This window comes from Lutra lutra, chromosome 3 (genome assembly GCF_902655055.1).
Source record: "Lutra lutra chromosome 3, mLutLut1.2, whole genome shotgun sequence".
In the NCBI taxonomy this organism is placed as follows: domain Eukaryota; kingdom Metazoa; phylum Chordata; class Mammalia; order Carnivora; family Mustelidae; genus Lutra; species Lutra lutra.
In genome coordinates, this window is record NC_062280.1 from 19,605,174 (window position 1) to 19,624,813 (window position 19,640).

Here is a 19,640-nt window from a genome sequence, read left to right on the forward strand (position 1 = left end):
TTTAGCACTCCCCTGGCTCATGATGATGAAAATAATAATAGGTAATAATAAATAGCCTACTATATAAAGAGTGTCTGGTGTGTTCCAGACATTGTACAAGGAATTTTATACAAAGTACATCATGTAGCCAACACGGCACAATTATTGTGGGAACTTCCCCCAAATGTTTGTGAGATCTTGGGCAAGAACATAAATAGAGGGCACCTGGGTGGCTCAGGTCATAGTCCCAGGGTCCTGGGATCGAGCTCCATATCAGACTTTCTGCTCAGTGGGAAGCCTGCTTCTCCCTCCTCCCCTCCCCCTGAGTATGCTCCTTCTCTCAATGTCTCTCTCTGTCAAATAAATAAATAAAATCTTAAAAAAAAACCCATAAATAGAGCATCTTTTGCCTCTTCCCTCCTCTCTTTTCACTTCCTCACATGTCCACACTCTATCCACATGTTTCTTGCCCCCCTCCAATTCCCACAAATGGCTGCCTTTACTACGAGTGTCCTTGGGAGGATAGGCCTGGTGATGACTCTTTTCTAGGTCTTGGAAACAAGGGTCTAAATAGAGGGAATTCTTCTCTCTGCTTGGCACGGAGCCTGCTTCCTTTCTTCTCTCTCTGCCTGCCTCTCTGCCTACTTGTGATCTCTCTCTGTCAAATAAATAAATAAAAATCTTTAAAAAAAAAGGGGGGGGGCGCCTGGGTGGCTCAGTGGGTTAGGCCTCTGCCTTTGGCTCAGGTCATGATCCCGGGGTCCTGGGATCGAGCCCCACATCGGGCTCTCTGCTTGGCAGGGAGTCTGCTTCCCTTCCTCTCTCTCTGCCTGCCTCTCTGCCTACTTGTGATCTCTCTCTGTCAAATAAATAAATAAAAGTCTTTATAAATAAATAAATAAATAAATAAATAAATAAATAAAGGGAATTCTGGAGCTTCAGGTAAAAGAAGTGTGGTCTAGAAGAGGTGTGGGTTTGTCCCCAAGTTTCCACAGATTCCTGTTCTGTGGAGAAGACTGTAGCTGGAGGAGGCCAGAGTAAGACTCTCAGAGGCATATGGTTCAGGAGAAGATCTGTGACTGCCCAAGCCTAATCATAGTACTGATCACTATAGAGAAACAAATCCGAAAAGGTAAAGAGAGCCAGTAAGTGGAGGAACTGGGAATTGAACTCAGGTGTGTCAGCCTCCAAGGCCTAAACTAATTGCCTCTGGATGTAACAATGGCTTGTTTTAGATGTTACCTTTCTAGGTGTGCCAATCTTATATCTTCCCTAAATTATATACTTCTCAATGTCATGCTTTTCTTTTAATTTATGAAAGGCCTAGCATCCTACTAGCCTGCGGTGCCCCTACCAACCTGAGTATCTTCGTCTTTAACCGGAGCTCTGATAAATTGTAGTGGACTCTTCAATTAACTGATTGCTGCCAGGCTGAAAAAATAGGCATTACCTGACTATAAAAGGCTCTGTAATCCCTTATTCACTTATTTAGGTCCAGACCTCTAAGACAGTGGTAATGGATACCTGTCAAAGGGACATTGAAGATGTTCACATTTTCTTTCCTTAAAGGAATTTCCTAGAAAACAACTATTTTTTTTCTGATGTGTTTTCCTTATAACGTCCACATATTTATAAGACAATTATACACAACTGATGGAGTGATGACTACTACTTACTGAGCCTTTGCTCTATGCTGACTTCTTTACAGGAGGTAGCTCATTTAATCCTCATAAGATCATGCAAGAGGGAAAACTGAGGCTCAGGGAGATAAGTAACTTGCTCAAGGTCACCCAGCCGTTAGGTGGAAGCCAGGAACCGAGGCTGTGGAGCTCAGTGCCTGCATTGGTAACCACTGAGATACCACACCTTGAAACCTGGTAGAGTCTTCAATTATCAGAGCTGGAAGGAAACATGGAACTCATCTTGTCCAGACCCTTCATTTTATAGAGAGGGAAACTTGTGGTATGAGTATTGTGAGATCAAATGTGGGTTTCCTAAGCCTTTCAGTTCACCAGATTAAAACAAAACCAAAACCTAAATTAACAAAATTATTTTCAGTTGGATATGTCACCTGGTTTTTCATTTTTGGTTAAAACAGAGCTCATATGTCATTAGTCACCCAACTAGAGGACAATATATGATGATTTAGCCAGGCCAGCAACAAAACCTTAAATCTTCTGCATGTTTGAAATTAATAAGAGCCACAACATTTTGATAATATGTGTATCTATGTATTTATTATTTATCCTGTAAGTTCCTTCCATGAGAAGGAATCTTATTTTAGAAGAGTCTTCATTACTAAGGTTCTGTACAGAACATTATTTTTTTTAAAGATTCCTTCCTTCCTTCCTCCTCCCTTTCTCCTCTCTTCTCTTCCCTCCCCTCTCCTCTCCTCTCCTCTCCTCATTTCTTTCTGTAATCTCTATACCCAATCTGGGGCTCCAACTCACAACCTTGAGATCAAGAGTTGCATGCCCTACTGACAGCCAGTCACCCCAGAGCATTAGTTTTTAAGTGATCTTTATTAGGCTATAATTCACATACTATGCAGTTGGTTCATTTAAAGTATATAATTAATGGTTTTAATACGTTCATAGATGTGTACAACCATTGCTACAGTCAATTTAAGAACATGTTTGTCACTACAGTGAGAAATCGTGTGCTTTTTAGTTTCATTCCCTTATCTACCCATTCCTCCCAGCCCTAAGCAACCACTAATCAATTTACTGCTCTGTAGATTTGCCCATTCTGGATATTTCATATCAATGGAACCCTATAATATACATACTTTTGTGACTGGCTTCTTTTACTTTGCATAATGTTTTCAAGATTCATCCATGTTATAGCACGTATCAGTATTTCATTCCTTTTTATGGCCAGATAGTATTCCATAATATGGATATATCACATTTTATTGCTCTCTTCATCCATTTATAGTCTTTGGGGTTGTTTTCACCTTTCGGCTATTGTGAATAGTACTGCTGTAAACACTCATGTATAAGTTTGTGTTTGAACACTGCTTTCAATTCTTTTGACTATATAAGAAGTAGAATCGCTGAATCATATGATAACTCTGTGTTTAACTAAGGAATGGCCAAACTATTTTCCATAGCAGCTGCACCATTTTACATTCCCACCAGCAATATGAGAGTTCCAATCTCTCTACATCTTTACCAATATTTCTTATTTTCTAGGGCTTCTTCCCCCAAATATCCTAGTGGCTACTAAGTGGTAGCCCATTGTGGTTTTAATTTGAATTTCCCTAAGAACTAATGATGTTGAACATCTTTTAATTTGTTTATTGGCCATTTACATATCTTCTTTAGAAAGATATATATTCAAGTCTTTTGCCCACCTTTTAATAATGTTGCTTGTCTTTGTGTTATTGAGTTGTAAGATACATACAACATCTGTTGTTTCCCGAGTTACTAATTGTAGTCATTCTGACAAGTGTGAGGTGGTATCTTATTGAGGTTTTGATTTGTATTTCCCAGATGGTGAGTGACCTTGAGCATTTTTTCATGTGTCTATTAGCCATTTGTATGTCTTCTTTGGAGAAAAGTCTGTTTACGTCTTCTGCTCATTTCTTAACTGGGTTATTTATTTTTTGGGTGTTGAGTTTAAGTTTTTTATAGATTTTGGGTACTAGCCCTTTATCTAATATGTCATTTGCAAACATCCTCTCCCATTCCGTAGGTTGTCTTTTAGTTTTATTGTTTCCTTTGCTGTGCAGAAGCTTTTTGTCTTGAGGAGGTCCCAATAGTTCACTTTTGCTTTTTGTTTCCCTCGCCTCCAGAGATGTGTCTAGTAAGAAGTTACTACGTTTCCTTTCTTGATAGTGTCCTTTGATTCACAAAATATTTTAATTTTAAGTTCAATCTATTTTATTGTTGTTTGTGATTTCATGTTTAAGAAATCATTGCCTAATTCAAGATCATAAAGATGCTTGTGTTTTCTTCCAAGTTTTTGAGTTTTTACACTTAAGTCTTTGATTTTTTCATGTTAATTTTTATAAAGGGTATGAAATAGGGGGATAACTTCATCCTTTTCACGTGGTTGTCCTGTAGTTTCAGTATCATTTATTGAGAAGCTATTTAATCCCCAGTGAATCGTCTTAACATCCTCGTCACAAATCAGTTGACACATGGGTTAATTTCTGGACTCTCGAGTCTATTTCATCCATCTCTGTGTCTACCTGATGCCAGGACCTCACTGTCTTGATTATGTTGTTTTGTGGTAAGTTCTGAAATTGAGAAATACTCCTACTTTGTTCTTCTTTCTCAAGATTGTTTTGGCTATTCTGGGTTTCTTGCAAGTCCATGTGAATTTTTAAAATCAGTTTTGACAAAGAAGTTAACTGGGACAGGGCACTGTTTTTGCTCATATAAATTTGGAAAGAGAATTAGCATTCTGGGAGAGCAGCTTTACTATAGTGGAAAGAAATTCCAGAGGTACACAGCCGAGTAAATATTAATACTTAACTCTGTGTAATTTAGTCTTTTTAAAAAATTTAAATTCAATCAATTAACATATAGTGTATTATTAGTTTCAGAGGTAGAGTTCAGTGATTCATGTACTCCTTACATGATGTGTGTAAATGAGTCTTTTTAAAAAAATATTTTATTCATTTAATAGAGAGAGAGAGTGTGAGAGAGAGAGCATGAATATGGGGGAGAACAAAGGGAGAGGAAGAAGCAGACTCCCCACTGAGCAGGAAGCGTGATATGGGGCTCAATCCCAGGACCCCAGGATCATGATCTAAGCTGAAGGCAGATACTTAATCACCTGAGTTACCCTGGCGCCCTGTGATTGAGTCTTTTTTTTTTTTTTTTAAGATTTTATTTATTTATTTGTCAGAGAGAGCGAGGGAGAGCGAGCGAGCACAGGCAGACAGAATGGCAGGCAGAGGCAGAGGGAGAAGCAGGTTCCCTGACGAGCAAGGAGCCCGATGCGGGACTCGATCCCGGGACGCTGGGATCATGACCTGAGCCGAAGGCAGCTGCTTAACCAACTGAGCCACCCAGGTGTCCCCTGTGATTGAGTCTTGACAGAAATTCATATTGGAGTCTAAATTAAAGATGACCGTATTGTACTCTTGAATTTGAGCAGACACTGGGGATACGTGAATTTTCTACATTTACATTTGTGTAATAATGTAAAATAACAAAATGTGTTCACAGTCTTTCCTTATCTTTTCATCATAATTATCCTGGGATTTAGTGAAGCAGGAATTTCTTATCCACCTATAGTCTTGAATAAGGTAATTTAGGCACAGAGAGGATAAGAAATGACTTGATCAAAGAAGTAATCAGTAAGTAGAGGAACAAAACACCCCAGTTTACCTAAGACTGAGGGGCTTTCCAGGACATAGGACTTTCCGTGCTGAAACCGGGAAAGTCCCTAAAATACTAATCCGAGTTGCACCTGTTACTAGTAATTAGCCAAAAGTAAGGTGCCAACTCAGGCCCTTTAACGCTTACTTTAAAACTTCTCTTACCAGCTGAGCTCATCAAGCACGCTTGACCTTCTCTACCTTGGGAATTCTGCTTAAAACGTCTCTCTTTGGGGCGCCTGGGTGGCTCAGTGGGTTAAAGCCTCTGCCTTCGGCTCAGGTCATGATCCCAGGGTGCTGGGATCGAGCCCCACATCGGGCTCTCTGCTCGGCGGAGAGCCTGCTTCCTCCTCTCTCTGACTGCCTCTCTGCCTACCTGTAATCTCTGTCAAATAAATAAATAAAATCTTAAAAAAAAAAGTCTCTCTTCACTCAGCTTTTCTTGACTAATCTGAGACTTAAGCTGCTCTAACCTCTCCGCAAATCCTTGACTTTGGCGTCCCAGCCTCAACTCATTCTATGTTTTCTCCTTTATATGGGGTCTAATAGTTTTTCCTTCCATTTGCCTTTCTTCTCTTTCTCAGATTATGGGTTGTAGAGGCAGACTCCTCATGACATGAGTGGGGGCTTAAGGAATACTGTTGTCTGACCAACAGGAAGTAAGTAGACATTCAAAACATGTGACCTTCAGGGTCCTGTAAGTTGCCAGGGGTCACCAATTATTACAAGCCAGTGATTATTTAAAGATAAACAAGAGTCACTTAGTGCCAAGAACACAATTTGTATATTTATTGCATTTTTGTGTGAATCATAACAAGAAACACACGCCTAGTACAAATCAATGACCCGTCTCAGAGAGCCCACTCGGGCATCCATGGCCCCCCAGTCGTGGTAGCGCCTGTAGTCCCCCGGTCTCAGGAGGTACTGCCGTCCCCGGTAGTTGGGCATCTCGTAGAGGACCCAGCAGCCCTCCAGCACGTGGAGGGAGTGGAGCTCATTGAGCCGGAAGCGATCGTGGATGCTGGAGCAGTCTTCCGTGAGTTCAGACACCAGGCCCCCGTAGTCATCTCTCTCATACAGCCTTATCCTGTGGGAACTGGTCTGTTGTGACAGTAAACAAAAGAAGAAAAATCAATTCTGTGGATCTCTGATCTCAGTAAAAGTGACTTAGTAACCTGCATCTTCGGGAAGCATGGTTTTCAAACCATCCTGCCCTATGCGTGTCTTCTCTGCACATGGTTGGTCTAACAAATTAGGAAGAGTGTTAAAATAAAACTGACTTGATCTTGTGGAAGAAACAACCACTGAAATAGAGGGAACAGAAGGGATTGCTTTGTAGGAAGCCACTGGTCACAATATTTAGTGAGTCGGCAGAGAGGATTTTAACTGTCTTTTCCATTATGACGGCACATAACCGAGTCCTAACAAGCTTGTTTTTAAGTCACTCTTCGCACTTATTTGCAATTCCTATTTACTCTGTGTCCACATATCTGACATTTTGCCAAGTCACTTGAACCATTTGAAGTTCTTGCTTCAAAGAAATTCCCGTTTTATTTGTATGTCCTTTTGCACCTGCAAATTTCTGTAGCCTACCTTTGGTCTCACTTCTTGAATCTGCTTGTCATGCCACATAATTTGGTGTCACCAGTAACCAGAAGCACAAACTAAACATGTTTAAAAAACCTTAAGCAACACTTTGATGAGGACCGTGTCCCATGAAGTCCTAATTAATGCTCTGTCTTTGACCCTCGTGAGAAAGTAGTTGATAATGACTCCTGGGAACTGAGACATACTCCTGTTAGGAGCTGAGACATACTGTTCTAGTTTCTAGATCCTTATGTCATACAGACTGTGTGGAAGGCAATTGCTAATACAGTCAGAACACATTACACCTAAGTTGTTTTGCCGTGGTCTGTTAAGTGTTCCTATCATTAAAAACTAATGACCTAGATAGGTTTTTTTTTTTTCTTTTCCAAACATGATGATTTTTATTTAGAAAGTAGGAATCAGCTAGATGCTACCAAATTTAACTTCAGAGGCTATGTCATGATTTCTTACGCACTGAAAACAATCTTAAGTCCTTAAGTAAGGGGGGAAAAAGAGGTTACAGTGATTCTTCATAAGCCTGCTCACTTTTTTTTTTTTTTTTCTAAATGCTTGAGAGTTAGGAATTGCCATCCTTACTGTGAACACTAGTCTTGAGTTGAAACAGACTGACTTCGACCAATTGGAATTTAGGGTCACTGATCAGTGATGCTTTCCCATCAGTCTGGGTGGAAGCAAGACTCACGTAAGGAATGGCCCGGCAGGAGCGGACCGAGTCGCTGAAGCCCTGCCACTGCTGGTAGTCCGGGTAGTCGCCGCGCCGCAGGAAGTACTGGTGGCCCTGGTAGTTGGGGCGCTCATAGAGCATCCAGCAGCCGCTGTCCACGCGGATGGAGTTGCAGCGGCTGAGGTAGGGCTGCAGGTTGGGGCAGTCGCTGCTGCACTCGTAGTGGCGGCCCTGGAAGCCGCGGTCCTCGTAGAAGGTGATCTGCGGGGGGGTGGAGGGGTGGGGGGGTGGGGGTGAGGGGTGGAGGGGGGGTGGGAAACAAGGGAGGGCCAGGAGTCAGCGGGGAAGGTCCCCCCAAGCACAGGAGACGCTCAACAGATGCGGCACGACCCCTCTGGAGGCTCACCTTCCCCATTGTGGTTGGCAGCGGATGAACAGCGTCCGGTGTGATGGGCACAAGAGCGGCAGCGGGGATATATAGCAGGAGGCTGCTGCGTTCGCAAGAACAACACAAAAGGGGCCTGGGGGTAGTGCGGGAGGGGATTTCTATGTTCTCCCTCTTTTTTTCATTTGGGATCATGGGGCTGGGGGCTCTCATTCTCTCTGGCATTTTCGAGTTCTCCTCACTAGCTCCAGTGAAAGGAATTGAGGTCAGCAGAGCCATTATGACCTTGGAGACAAAGGGCGCACTTCTCATCCTCTGCAGCACTCTAGAAATGCATTACGTGCCCAGCATTTTGTGTGTTTGCCTATGGAAACTGCTGAGATGGGGTTGGTGCTTCCGTCTGGGGTGACTCGTGACAATCCTATGAGTCCCAGAAGGACGTGATGAAAAATCCTCTAATCGAAAGACAATTACAGTTTCTAAATTACCTCCTCAGTGTGATATGGTTTTGCTACAAGGATTTCGTATATGTTTATGTAGGGGGAAAAGAAAAGATTAGAACGTTGGATGTATACACCAAAATGTCAGTCACGGTTATCCATATATGGCAGGATTATAGGTCCTTGTTTTATGTTTTTATTTCTCCTTTTTGTCATTTTTGATTGCCTTAATTTTCGACCATAAATATATAGTACTTTCATGAGATGAAAAATAAACTCAATTTGTAAATGCATAACTCTGAGTTCCTGGTGAAAAGCAATACATTTTGAAAATGAGTCTATTTCGTTTTGAGATTAAATGCTTCTCCTTGGGCTAAAAATAAAGAGATTTCCTGAGACTCAGTGAGACTATAGATCACATACAGGATCCTCCCATTCCTCCCTCTCCCACCAGCTGTCTCCTGGGGCTGCTATTTTTTTTTTTTTTAAGATTTTATTTATTTATTTATTTGACAGAGAGAGATCACAACAAGTAGGCAGAGAGAGAGGAGGAAGCAGGCTCCCTGCCAAGCAGAGAGCCCGATGCGGGACTCGATCCCAGGACCCTGAGATCATGACCTGAGCCGAAGGCACAGGCTTAACCCACTGAGCCACCCAGGCACCCTAGGGCTGCTTTTTGTTTTCAAAACCAGCATCATGATTTGCCTGAGTTTTCCCTTCCTGGAGCGTCACTGTTTCACAGAGCCCAAGTGACGGCCTGAGGAGCTTTCTCCACTGAGGCTATCCTACTGATTTCCAAGCATTCCTCAGCTACGCAGGGCTGTGGGAGGCCTTCAGTCCCCAGCTCATCTTTGTCATCTAAGTGTACATAGGAGGAGGGAGTCAAACACCATCATAGTTTGTGACCCAAAGACGGCCCTGAAAGGGTACCCAGCCACAGCTATCACTAAGTGTTCATGATGCCATTTGTGAAAGTCGTTGGGCAGCATATGAAGCAGGTGTACAGCTGTCAAAAGGACAGACAGTAGTAGCCACAAAGAAAAAAATGTTCTCTCCCAATTAGCAGAGCTAGAGCACAGGAAACTGGGCAAAGTCCTATGCTGCTAGACAGCATACCCAGGGTCAAGTCACAAGTCACTGATACATCCCCTTCCTCCCTCCTAGTGCTGCAGGCCTCCCGGTAAACCTCAGTTATGATCATAACCAAACCCATGCTTCTAGAAAAGGCGTCATCGGTCTCCCCAACCACAACGCCACATCAGGGTGCACCACCATTTCCAGCGAAAGCCAACAAACCAAACACTTGATTTTGCACGTGTTGAAGACAACTGTTCTGCAGACAGGTGGCCCAGTGAAACCTTAAGAGAGGTGTCATCTGTACTCACATTCATTTGGTCGAATTGTTGCTGTGTATATTTACAGCCAAACCATCTGCCTAATCAGCATTTTGGAAAGTGCTGAAAGACTAGCACATTTTCATTTTCCTAAGAGTCCTTATATTTCCTGAAAGAAAGCCTGTGCTCATGTTTCCTTTAATGCTTTATTGAAATGATTTTAAATGTTTCCATGTGAGAACGTAGGAAGGGCAATGGATGACAGATTCATTTTATTTCAGATCGAAACTTCGGGAAACTACCTCCAAGTCCCCCACTCTGCAGTATTCAGTGCTAAACATTTGTGAAATGTGCTGCAGAGCCAGTCTGCTCTGACACAGAAATACTACATAGTCTCAAAATTCTCCAACCAGCAGTCTTCCGGTTACAATGAAGCAGCATAGGATATACACTTAACAACAACAACAACACAATATAGCCACACAATGGGATTCTAAGAGAAGAAAGCCCAACATCCAAAGTAACACTTCAATAAGTTTTGTACCACAAGCTGACTATGAAGAAAAATGTGCTGGCAAGAGTTGTAGTGTTAGGATGTTTCTTTTCCTCTCCCAGAGGCTTTATTATGAACTTCCATGGTGCAGTTCCAAGTTTCTAAGTGACCTGCAGGACCAAACAAACAAACAAACAAACAATCAAACAAATAAACAAAACATTTTGGTATCAAGCCCGTCAATTTAACATGCACACAGACATTAACTTTCACTCTATAGAGACTTGAGTCAAATATCAAATACTAAATTACTGGCAAAGGTGGATTAAAATACGTGTAGGTACAAAAGAACTTCCATGGAATTGTTCTGAGAGGTTTGGAAATTGAGTTGTATTTCTCAACTACATACAGTATATGATCTCACACTGCATCCTCTACAGAAAGAAAAAATGTTTAACAAAGGACATTATTGGGTCAAAATTGGTAAAATTGGTACATAGATGGTAGTTCAAATAAAATTATCAGTGTTCGATTTTCTGAAGTTGATCATTATATTAAGGTTATTTAAAGAATGACTTTGTTCTCCGGAAATACACACTGAAGTATACAAGGGTATAGTGATAGGGAGGATGTAATTTGGATGGCTCAGAAAAAAAAAAAAAATTGTATCTATATACAGAAAGACAGAAAGAGGGAGAGAGGCAGAAAAAATGGTGATGCTAATGGAGCAAAACGCTAACAATTGGTGATTCTGAGTAAAAGGTGTACTAGGGCTCTTTGCTATTCGTGCAACTTTCCTCCAAACTCAAAATTATTTCCAAATAGAAAAGCAAATAATAAAAGTTATACTTTTTTTGACTAACCATATCCACAGCTAATCATTTCTTCTTGCCCCTGAGCAGTTGTGTATTGTGCTTATGCCATATTAGTTTGAAATGTTATATATTGCTTTGACTTTAAACTTGCATCGCCCTCCTTCCATTTCTGATAGAGGGGTGCTGAACTCTCCAGCTATGATAGTGGAACCAGTCCTTGCAGTCCTAACCATTTTTACCTCATGTAATTTGATGTTCTGTTGTCCAGTACACACATGTTAAAGTTTGTATGTCTTCTTGGAGAATTGACCCCTTTATCAATTGTCTTTCTTTATCCCTGATCATTTTTCTTGCTTTGAAGTCAGTTCTGTCAGAAATTAGTAAACCTTTTCCTTGCTTTTGATTTGGGCTGGTGTGAATCAAAATTTATCTATCCATTTACCTTTAATCCATATGTGTCTTTAAATTTGAAGTAGGTGCCTTATAGATGACATATAATCAGGTCTTGTGTTTTGATCCACTCTGAGAATTCCTTTCTTCTTTTCTTCTTCATAATTTTATTATGAAAATTTTCATATAGAAATGTTGAAATATTTGTACAATGAAGGTACATATGCCCACCACCTGGATTCTGTAGTTACAGTTTGGATTTCTTTCTCTCTGCTTACATTGTCCATCTAGTCTTGCATGCTACTTTATCCATTAGCACTCTTAACACTCTTAGTGTAATAAATCAGATTTCTTTCAAATTCCTGGTCTGATAGTGCCAACATCCCTGTCCTGTCTGTTTGCAATGCTTGCTCTTCTCTTTAAATTATGTTTTACGCATTTTAGTATGCCTTGTAATTCTTTCTTGATAGCTAGACATAATGTCCTGGGTAAAATGAACTCTCTAAATAGGTCTTTAGTGATGTGATGGGGGGCTGGTGAGGGAGGAGGGGAAGGGTTCTGTAGTCCTATGATTAGATCTCAGTCTTTGGTGAGCCTGTGCCTCTGGACTTGGAAATTCACAAGTGTTTCTCAATTTTTCTTCTTCTCCAGCTGGGACCAGATTACTGGAGCTGACTGGAATGGGTATTTCCCTTCTTCTAGGTGGGTTGGGTTCCAATGAAATGTCAACAGGTTAGGCTATAGTTAACTAGTTGTCACTAAGGGCAGGCCTTTTAAGAACAGAATTCTCTGTTGTATTTAAAAATGGTTCCTCCCCTCACCTTCCACTTCCACCCCTACCCTCACTGCTGGAAAAGTGAAAGGAATTTTCTCCAATATTTACTGTGAGCACCTGGCAGAGCTCCTGCAGGTAAATCTCACAAAATTGTGGGTATCCTGCTAGGACTGGGTCCCCCTGGAGTCTGGAGTATTTAACCCTCTGAGATGTCTGCACTGAGGTTCCTGTGATTTGCCAATTGCTGTTGGGGTTTCCTACTCCAGTGCTGTATTCGTAGCAGCTTCTGCTTGTGAGCCTTTGCTCTGGAAAACCCTAACTCCCTATTATCTGCCTGTCTCTCCAACCTTGGGGGGACAGGGGTTTGCCCTTTGACCCCTGTCTTACAGATCCAAGAGGAGTTGTTTTCTCACCCTGTTCAGCTTTTTACTTGCTAGGATGAGTGGCAGTTTCTAAATTCTTTGCCCATGGAACTGGAAACCAGAATCTCTCAAATTGCTCTCTCTCTCTGTGTCTTGTTCCAGTCCACGATACTGTGACTTGGTCAGGAGGGTAGTCAAGGGAGCACTTGTATTCTTTTTAGCCATGGTCCTAGTTCTTTTCTAAGCTGTTCCATATAGGTTAGCTCATTTGGTCCTTGTAACAACCTTATGAGATAGGTACTGTTAGAATCCTTTCTTTATAGATGAGAAACGGAAGCAGAGAGATTCACTTAACAATTCATGACAGTTATTAAATGGGAGAACCAAGAGTTAACTCTGGGCTGTGTGACTCCCAAGTCTGCACTCTTTTTACCAGGGTATCTGTTTTCTAGCTCTTTGGTATGGCCCTGTCCATTTGGAATCCATTTCCTGGGAATGTGCCCAGTATGAACACTTTCCTGGGATATGGTGTTGCCCATATTCATTTTGACTAATAAATGGATTATTAGTATCAATACAGTACAAAAGAAATCCTGAAAACTATTTCACCAAATGTCTGGATTATTAAAAAAAAATTCTCCCTTTCCTTTACTTGATGAAGTATTTCTGTGGCTGGAAATAAATAAAAAATTCTGAATGAGCCATTGTTTTATCTTGAGGTTAAAAAGGTTGTTTACCAGCTAAAGGACATGATAAAATATCCATAAAACATATGGGTAAGGAAAAGACTCAGAAGTTGAAATACATAAAATGAAAAACTTTTTCAAGCGATAAACTGTGAAAGTGTATTTTCCATACTTTTTATAAAGGATTTATTTGGGTGGTTCAGTCGGGTAAGCATCTCCTTCAGTTCAGGTCATGATCCCAGGGTCCTGCGGTGGAACCCCCTGTGGAGCTCCCTGCTCGGTGGGGAGTCTGCTTCTCCCTCTCCCTTTGTTCCTCTGCCTCTCTATTCGCTTGTGCTTGTTCTCTCTTTCTCTCTAATAAATAAATAAAATCTTTACAAAATAAAAATAAGATATAAGATTTATTTATTTTAGAGAAAGAGCAAGTGTGAGTGTGCAAGTCGGGGGAGGGGCAGAGGAAGAGAATCTTCAAGCAGGCTCCCCACTGAGCATGGAGCCCAATATGGAGCTTGATCTCATGACCCATGAGATCACGACCTGAGCCTAAACCAAGAGTTGGATGCTTAACCAACTGAGCCACCCAAGCATCCCTTTTCCATACATTTAATAAAAATATTTTTCATTACTTTCTAACAAATCAGTAGGACACATGCACATATATTTATATGTACATGTATAGCAAATATTTGAAGATCCCAAGAGATATTAATAGTGATACAGGGTGTGGGGAAGGGGGAATTCTTTTGTTTTTCAGTTTATATTTCCTGTATTGTTTGAAATTTTTACCATAAACATGTATTACTATCATAATGTTTTAAGCTAATTTAAAAAAAATACATGACTCAGAAGTTGGAAAAGATGCTAAAGCACATGAATGATAAAGAATGAACAAAAATCATAGATGTGTTTTCTGCTGTTTGGTTTTCAAGAAGAGGACTTTATGGGAAGGGTTCATCTCAAGGCATGTCCCTATTGCAAAATGGACATTTATTCTTTGGACAGCCTAGGCTTACAGGCATTGATTAGCCTATAGAAATGGCTGGTCCCTAGAAATGAACTTCTCAATCAGTTTAGACAGAGCCCAGTGCGTTGAGAGTTACTGCCTAAGGACCATGTAGTTACTGCCAATTCACTTATCTACCACAATAACTGAACAGCCACTGCTTGTAAAGCACTTTATATACACATGGGAAATAATAAAGAAATAAAAGACCCGCTTCCATCAAGAAGCCAACAATCTTCAATGGTTATGGGAGAAAATATACAGCAAATGGAATTATATTTTCAAAACAAACAGACCAATGAGTCATCTTGAGAGCTGGATTTTCAGTACGTGGGATGCACAGATGGGTATCACCCCCCCTTTTTTTTTTTTTAAAGATTTTATATATTTATTTGACAGAGAAAGATAGAGATTACAAGTAGGCAGAGAGGCAGGCAGAGAGAGAGGGGGGGAAGCAAGCTCCCCGGTGAGCAGAGAACCTGATGCGGGACTCGATCCCAGGACCCTGAGATCATGACCTAAGCTGGAGGCCGAGGCTTAACCCACCAAGCCACTCAGGGGCCCTGACAATATTGTAAAGATTTTCTGATAGTGGTGTTGTTATGTTACTAGAATAACATTTATTAAAACCCAAATGTGAAAAAAGAATTCAGGTTGTTCCTAAAGCATTTGCTATGATAAGGTTACATTTCTCACCAGTTGACTGTTTGCCTCTAAAACCTGAATGAATCCTGGGCTTTACATGGTCCAGTCTATTCAGAGATTCACATTAAAAAAATGCACAGTACAGCAACCAAACTAGATAGTAACAAATTTTGATTTTCACTTGCGTTTAACTTTCACTTGTGTTTCTAAAAGCAAGAGCAATCCATAACCCAGTGTAGCAAGTTTCAAAATTCCCTTTTCCCTTTTCTACCTTACAACCCTGCAGCTGGTCCACAGCCTCTGGTTCAACAAAGTCCTAAAATACCCCAGCTGGCCAGCTGTACCACTAATCTGAGTCTCCCTCCTCTCAGCTTGTATTGTGTTCACTAACTTGGTCTCCTGACGTCTCTTTAACTTTCCTTTTCACTTTGCACATTAAAGTAGAGAGTCCAGGGCTGGAAGGGCCAACAACTCTCCTGTCTTTCTCCTTTGTCTCCAGCCCTGGGTATCCCTAGCCATTCTCTGAATTCTGCAGCACAAATGTGCCAGGAATCAGATGGCCAGGGCGGCAGCAGCAGAGACACAAGCAGGCAAGGATAAAATTTCATTAGTGAGAAAGGGATTAGAAGAGAAACCTTTAGGACACAGACATTCGTGTAAATCTCCTTGACACACTTACTTGAATCAAAGAATAAGACCTGATTAACTGATGCATAGAACATCTCAGAGGCTAAAAGATAATCATGGTTCGCATTTATTTAGGGTTTACTCTGCACCGAGCCCTCACCTAATCTCTTAAAAAGCATAATCCCCGGTATTTATCCTGACAACCTGGAGAGGAGGTACCTCTGTATTTCCCACTTTGTAGAGGAGGAAACTAAGGCACAGAGAAGTGACACAGTCTGCCTGAAGTCACACAGCTGGGACGCAGTGGCTTTATTTGGATTTAGACCCACAGTGTCGAACTCTAAAGGCTAGATTTTTAACCACAATATCAGTAAAGTATTCTCCAAACCCTTGGTATCAGTTTGGTCCAATTTCCATATTTAGACCTACTTTGTTTCTTGGCTGGGTGTCCAACGGTACTTTTTTTTATGATTTCCACGCTGTGGCATTCGCTTCCCTTGCAGAGCGGCTGGTGGCATTTTTATTTGTCGCTCCCTTTCTTAACTTGACACCTGGAGACACATGTGGTAACCGTGAGCATATAAAAAACCTTTTTTTAAATGAGCCCACCCACAGTTTTAGATCCTTCCCTTCTAGAGTGCCTTGCTCCCGTCACTGAAGGGTCTGAGAAGTTAGACGTCTCTGGTCCCTATATTGAAGGGAAATTAAGTCATGAATCCTTCTGGTTTGTTTTTCCTTTATTCAGCCGGCCAGAGAAATATTATTGCCGTAACAACTTTGACCTTACTTTCTGAGTTTAATTCTTAGTTAAATTTTCCTACGCAGGTGGAAGTAAAGAGGCTCACTCTGTTTGCGGGCGTATTCTGCTGCGTGGGGCGCTGTTAACATGGCAAAGGGATGCAGGGAGAGGCGGAGAGGTGGAGCTCGGGGAACCTGAAAGGAAAACAGTCCTATTTGTAACAGTTGCATATGCTCTGTGCTGTTAACTCCTCCTGCTACTTACAGCACTTGGTTGGTTGAACCAACCCATGGTCCTTAACACCAAGCACCTGCTGGAAAGACACACGTTTCACACGGCGCACACGTTTGTATTTTGTCTTTTGCTCCCACTCTTGGTCCCCTTTGCCCAAAATGCCCTTTCACTCACTGTTGCTCTCCATAGTGTTGTCTTATACCTGGGATAACCATTTGCTCCTTTTCTGCCTAGAGGCTCCTACTTTTCCTTTGAGATGTAGCTCAAATACCACCTTTTCTGAGAAACCTGCCCCATGTCTCCCCACGCCTCCCTCCTGCTCTCCTATGCTGGTACCCCACACCCCCACTTACCTCAAGACAGAATTACAGATTCACTCATCTGGGGACTCAAAGCATGCGCTCACATAGAGCAACTCCAGTGTGCTGTGGTTAGTTATAACCCACTGTCTGCCACACTGGAAATTCCTTCAAGGTTAGGACTGTCTCTTCATTCATGCCTTCCTTCGACAAGTTCTCGGTGAGCACCTTCTATGGGCACCCCTGTGTCAGGAGCTGTGGTCACTCAGACAGACAAGGCTCCTGCCCTTCTGGAGCCGAGTGAGGAAACACAAACAATAAATCATGCATTGTGGTAAGTTTAATAAACAAAAGAAGATGGTGTGCTCGCAAGTGCCTGGATAGCCACCACGGCACACAGTCAGAGAAAGCCTCTAGAAAGAAGCAGTGCATCCGCTGAGATTTCCGCTGAGCAGCCTCTGGTTAGGGGAAGAGCTGGAGATGAGTGCTCTAGGCAGAGGGAACGAGAAGGTCTTTTTGGAATAACCTGTGTTTCCAGACACAGAAAGGAAGCCAGGGTGGCTAGAGCAGAGCAAGAAAGGTGAAATTATAGATGGGCTGAGAGGGAGGGGGCGGCCGGATCATCTGAGCCCTTGTTGGCCACGGTACAGAGCTCTACGTTATTCTAGGACCCAGTGGAAGCCATTGCAATATTTTTAAGCCGTAGTGTGACAAGGTCTGATTTAGGTTCTTAAAAGATTGCTCTGGCTGCTCTGTAGAGAATGGGTTGGAGTGTGGAAGTAAGGAGCTCAGTTAGCTAATTGAACCTTCTCTCTCCAGTGCATTAGAGAGTGCCTAGTGCATAGGAGGGCCTCAGGTGTCATTGACTAGTTGAATGACTACCATCCTAGTCAAGCAATAGTGGTTAACAGCATAGACTTTAGTGTCAAACAGGCTGTATGTGAGCACAGGCTGCACCATCTATCTATCAGATGTGTGACCTTGGGCAAGTCACCTGACTCCTCTGTGCCTGTTTCTTCATGTGATAATAATAATACTGGTAATGACCTTATAGGGTTGTAGTAGGAATTAAAGTTAGCATATGTAAAGTATTTGGAATAGTGGTTGGCATATAGTACAACATTTTAAAATTAATGATAATAATAATTATTTTTGATAATAATAATTATTGATATTTGTCATCATCATCACTATCATCATCATCTTCATCCCTGCCTCACCTCTCTCTCTTGTGTAGAATGACCCGTGGAACAACTTGGGCACCATTTCCTTTACAGGATCCTGCTTGGAAATAACTAATCAGATAACTAATAACAAATGACTAATCAGAGCCAGGAGGCCTGAAGTAATTAGCATCCCTCTTCAAGATCAATCATTTTCTGTTTTCTCGCTGAGAGAGATTCAAGCTTTATATTTACAGACACTCTGGTTCCTTATCTCCTGGGGAAGATAGAACCCGATGATTTCAAAAGTCACATCCAGCTCTAATATTCTGTGAGTCCTAATAATCTGATGGCTCATGGAAGAACTTCCTATAGCTTCCTGTGTGGTATATATGATATATTATTCTCAAAAGAGGATGAAAATAAAATCCTAAACCTAGAGTTGATCATACATTCTTTTTTTACTTTAAAGCTACTTACTAATACCATGTTTGTGTCAATAGAGATTATTACAATTGTTATTTCTTGATTCATATTAAGTGCCAAATTATGTCCAAAGCCATTCAACAAAAATTTCTTCTAACTGGAGGTGGGAAGAGAGAGAGAAGAAGATGGGGATGTGTCATATAGGAACTTGCACAAGAAATGACCTGGGTACATCATTGAGGGATGAAGGTATAGATTTCTTTTTCCATTTGAGAGAGCATGAGTGGGGAGAGGGATAGAAGGAGAGGAAGAAGCAGACTCCTTGCTGAGCAAGGAGCCCAATTTAGGCGGGGCTTGATCCCAGGACCCTGGGATCATGACCTGAGCTGAAAGCAGATGCTTAACCAATGGAGCCCCCCAGGTACCCCAAGACTTGAAGAGCATAGCCAGTAATTTTTATCTGCCTTTCAGCCTGAGCAGTAACTTATTAAAATGTCATTTGGTATCACTGAGACAGAAGGTGGAGAATTTCAAATTTTCCACCAATGTCAAAGCAATTAAACATATGCTCATGACAATGCTATTTTCCAAAGCAAAAGCAGGGCATGTGATCTGGAAAGATAGCTTGTACTGTCCAAGAAGTTTTTCAAATGTGGTTGGGATGGTGCCACATCATATTTTCTAAACATGTTAATGTTTGTGAAGAGAGAGGACAAATTTCAAATAGGAAGAGTACTGGCAAATCTAGGAATTGATTGATTATATCCTGTAGCAGCTTTTTAAAAAATTGAGGCTCTGTGGAAATTAAAAAAAGAAGGAAAAGGAGAAGAAGAAGAAAAAGAGAAGAAAGAAAGAAAGAAAGACCGACAGACTCAACAACAACGAGAAAAATGGACAGAAGACTTTAGCAGGCACTTCACAGAAGAAAAACAGAGAAATAGTTTTGCATTGGTAATCAGAGGAATGTGATTAAGACTGTGGCCACCTAACAGACTGACAAACTTAAGAAGCCTGAAAATAACAGGTGTTGGTAGCAGGCAGATAAGCTCATGGCAAGCAGAAGTGTACATTGGTACGACCATTTTGGAAAACGGTTTGGCTTTGTGTAGAATGGGAGATGATGCACATGTGTCTGATGGCACGGGCGTGGCATCTCTGATGTAATGATGGCGCAGTTTCACGCCTCGGCCACAGAGAAACTCTTTTTTACTGGACATGAAGAGACATACAGCAGAAATCAT

At 41.5% G+C, this 19,640-nt stretch overlaps 2 protein-coding genes across 2 annotated transcripts in view; both read right to left on the bottom strand.

The window, feature by feature from the left end:
* Positions 1-6,139: 6,139 nt before the first annotated feature.
* Positions 6,140-7,998, bottom strand: LOC125095363 (gamma-crystallin A). Its single transcript, XM_047721692.1, has 3 exons — positions 7,990-7,998; positions 7,602-7,844; positions 6,140-6,412 (listed from the first exon to the last, which is right to left on the bottom strand). Exons 1-3 carry the CDS (start codon positions 7,996-7,998, stop codon positions 6,140-6,142), a joined length of 525 nt encoding a protein of 174 aa, XP_047577648.1.
* Positions 7,999-10,168: 2,170 nt separating this feature from the next.
* Positions 10,169-19,640, bottom strand: part of C3H2orf80 (chromosome 3 C2orf80 homolog) — a 52,320-nt gene continuing 42,848 nt past the window's right edge. The window contains exons 9-11 of the mRNA XM_047721295.1: positions 16,384-16,471; positions 15,968-16,089; positions 10,169-10,405 (exon numbers count right to left, since the gene is read on the bottom strand). Of these exons, the coding sequence (XP_047577251.1) occupies positions 16,004-16,089; positions 16,384-16,471 (174 nt within the window). The 3' untranslated portion in view covers positions 10,169-10,405; positions 15,968-16,003. The remainder of the gene's footprint in view (positions 10,406-15,967; positions 16,090-16,383; positions 16,472-19,640) is intronic.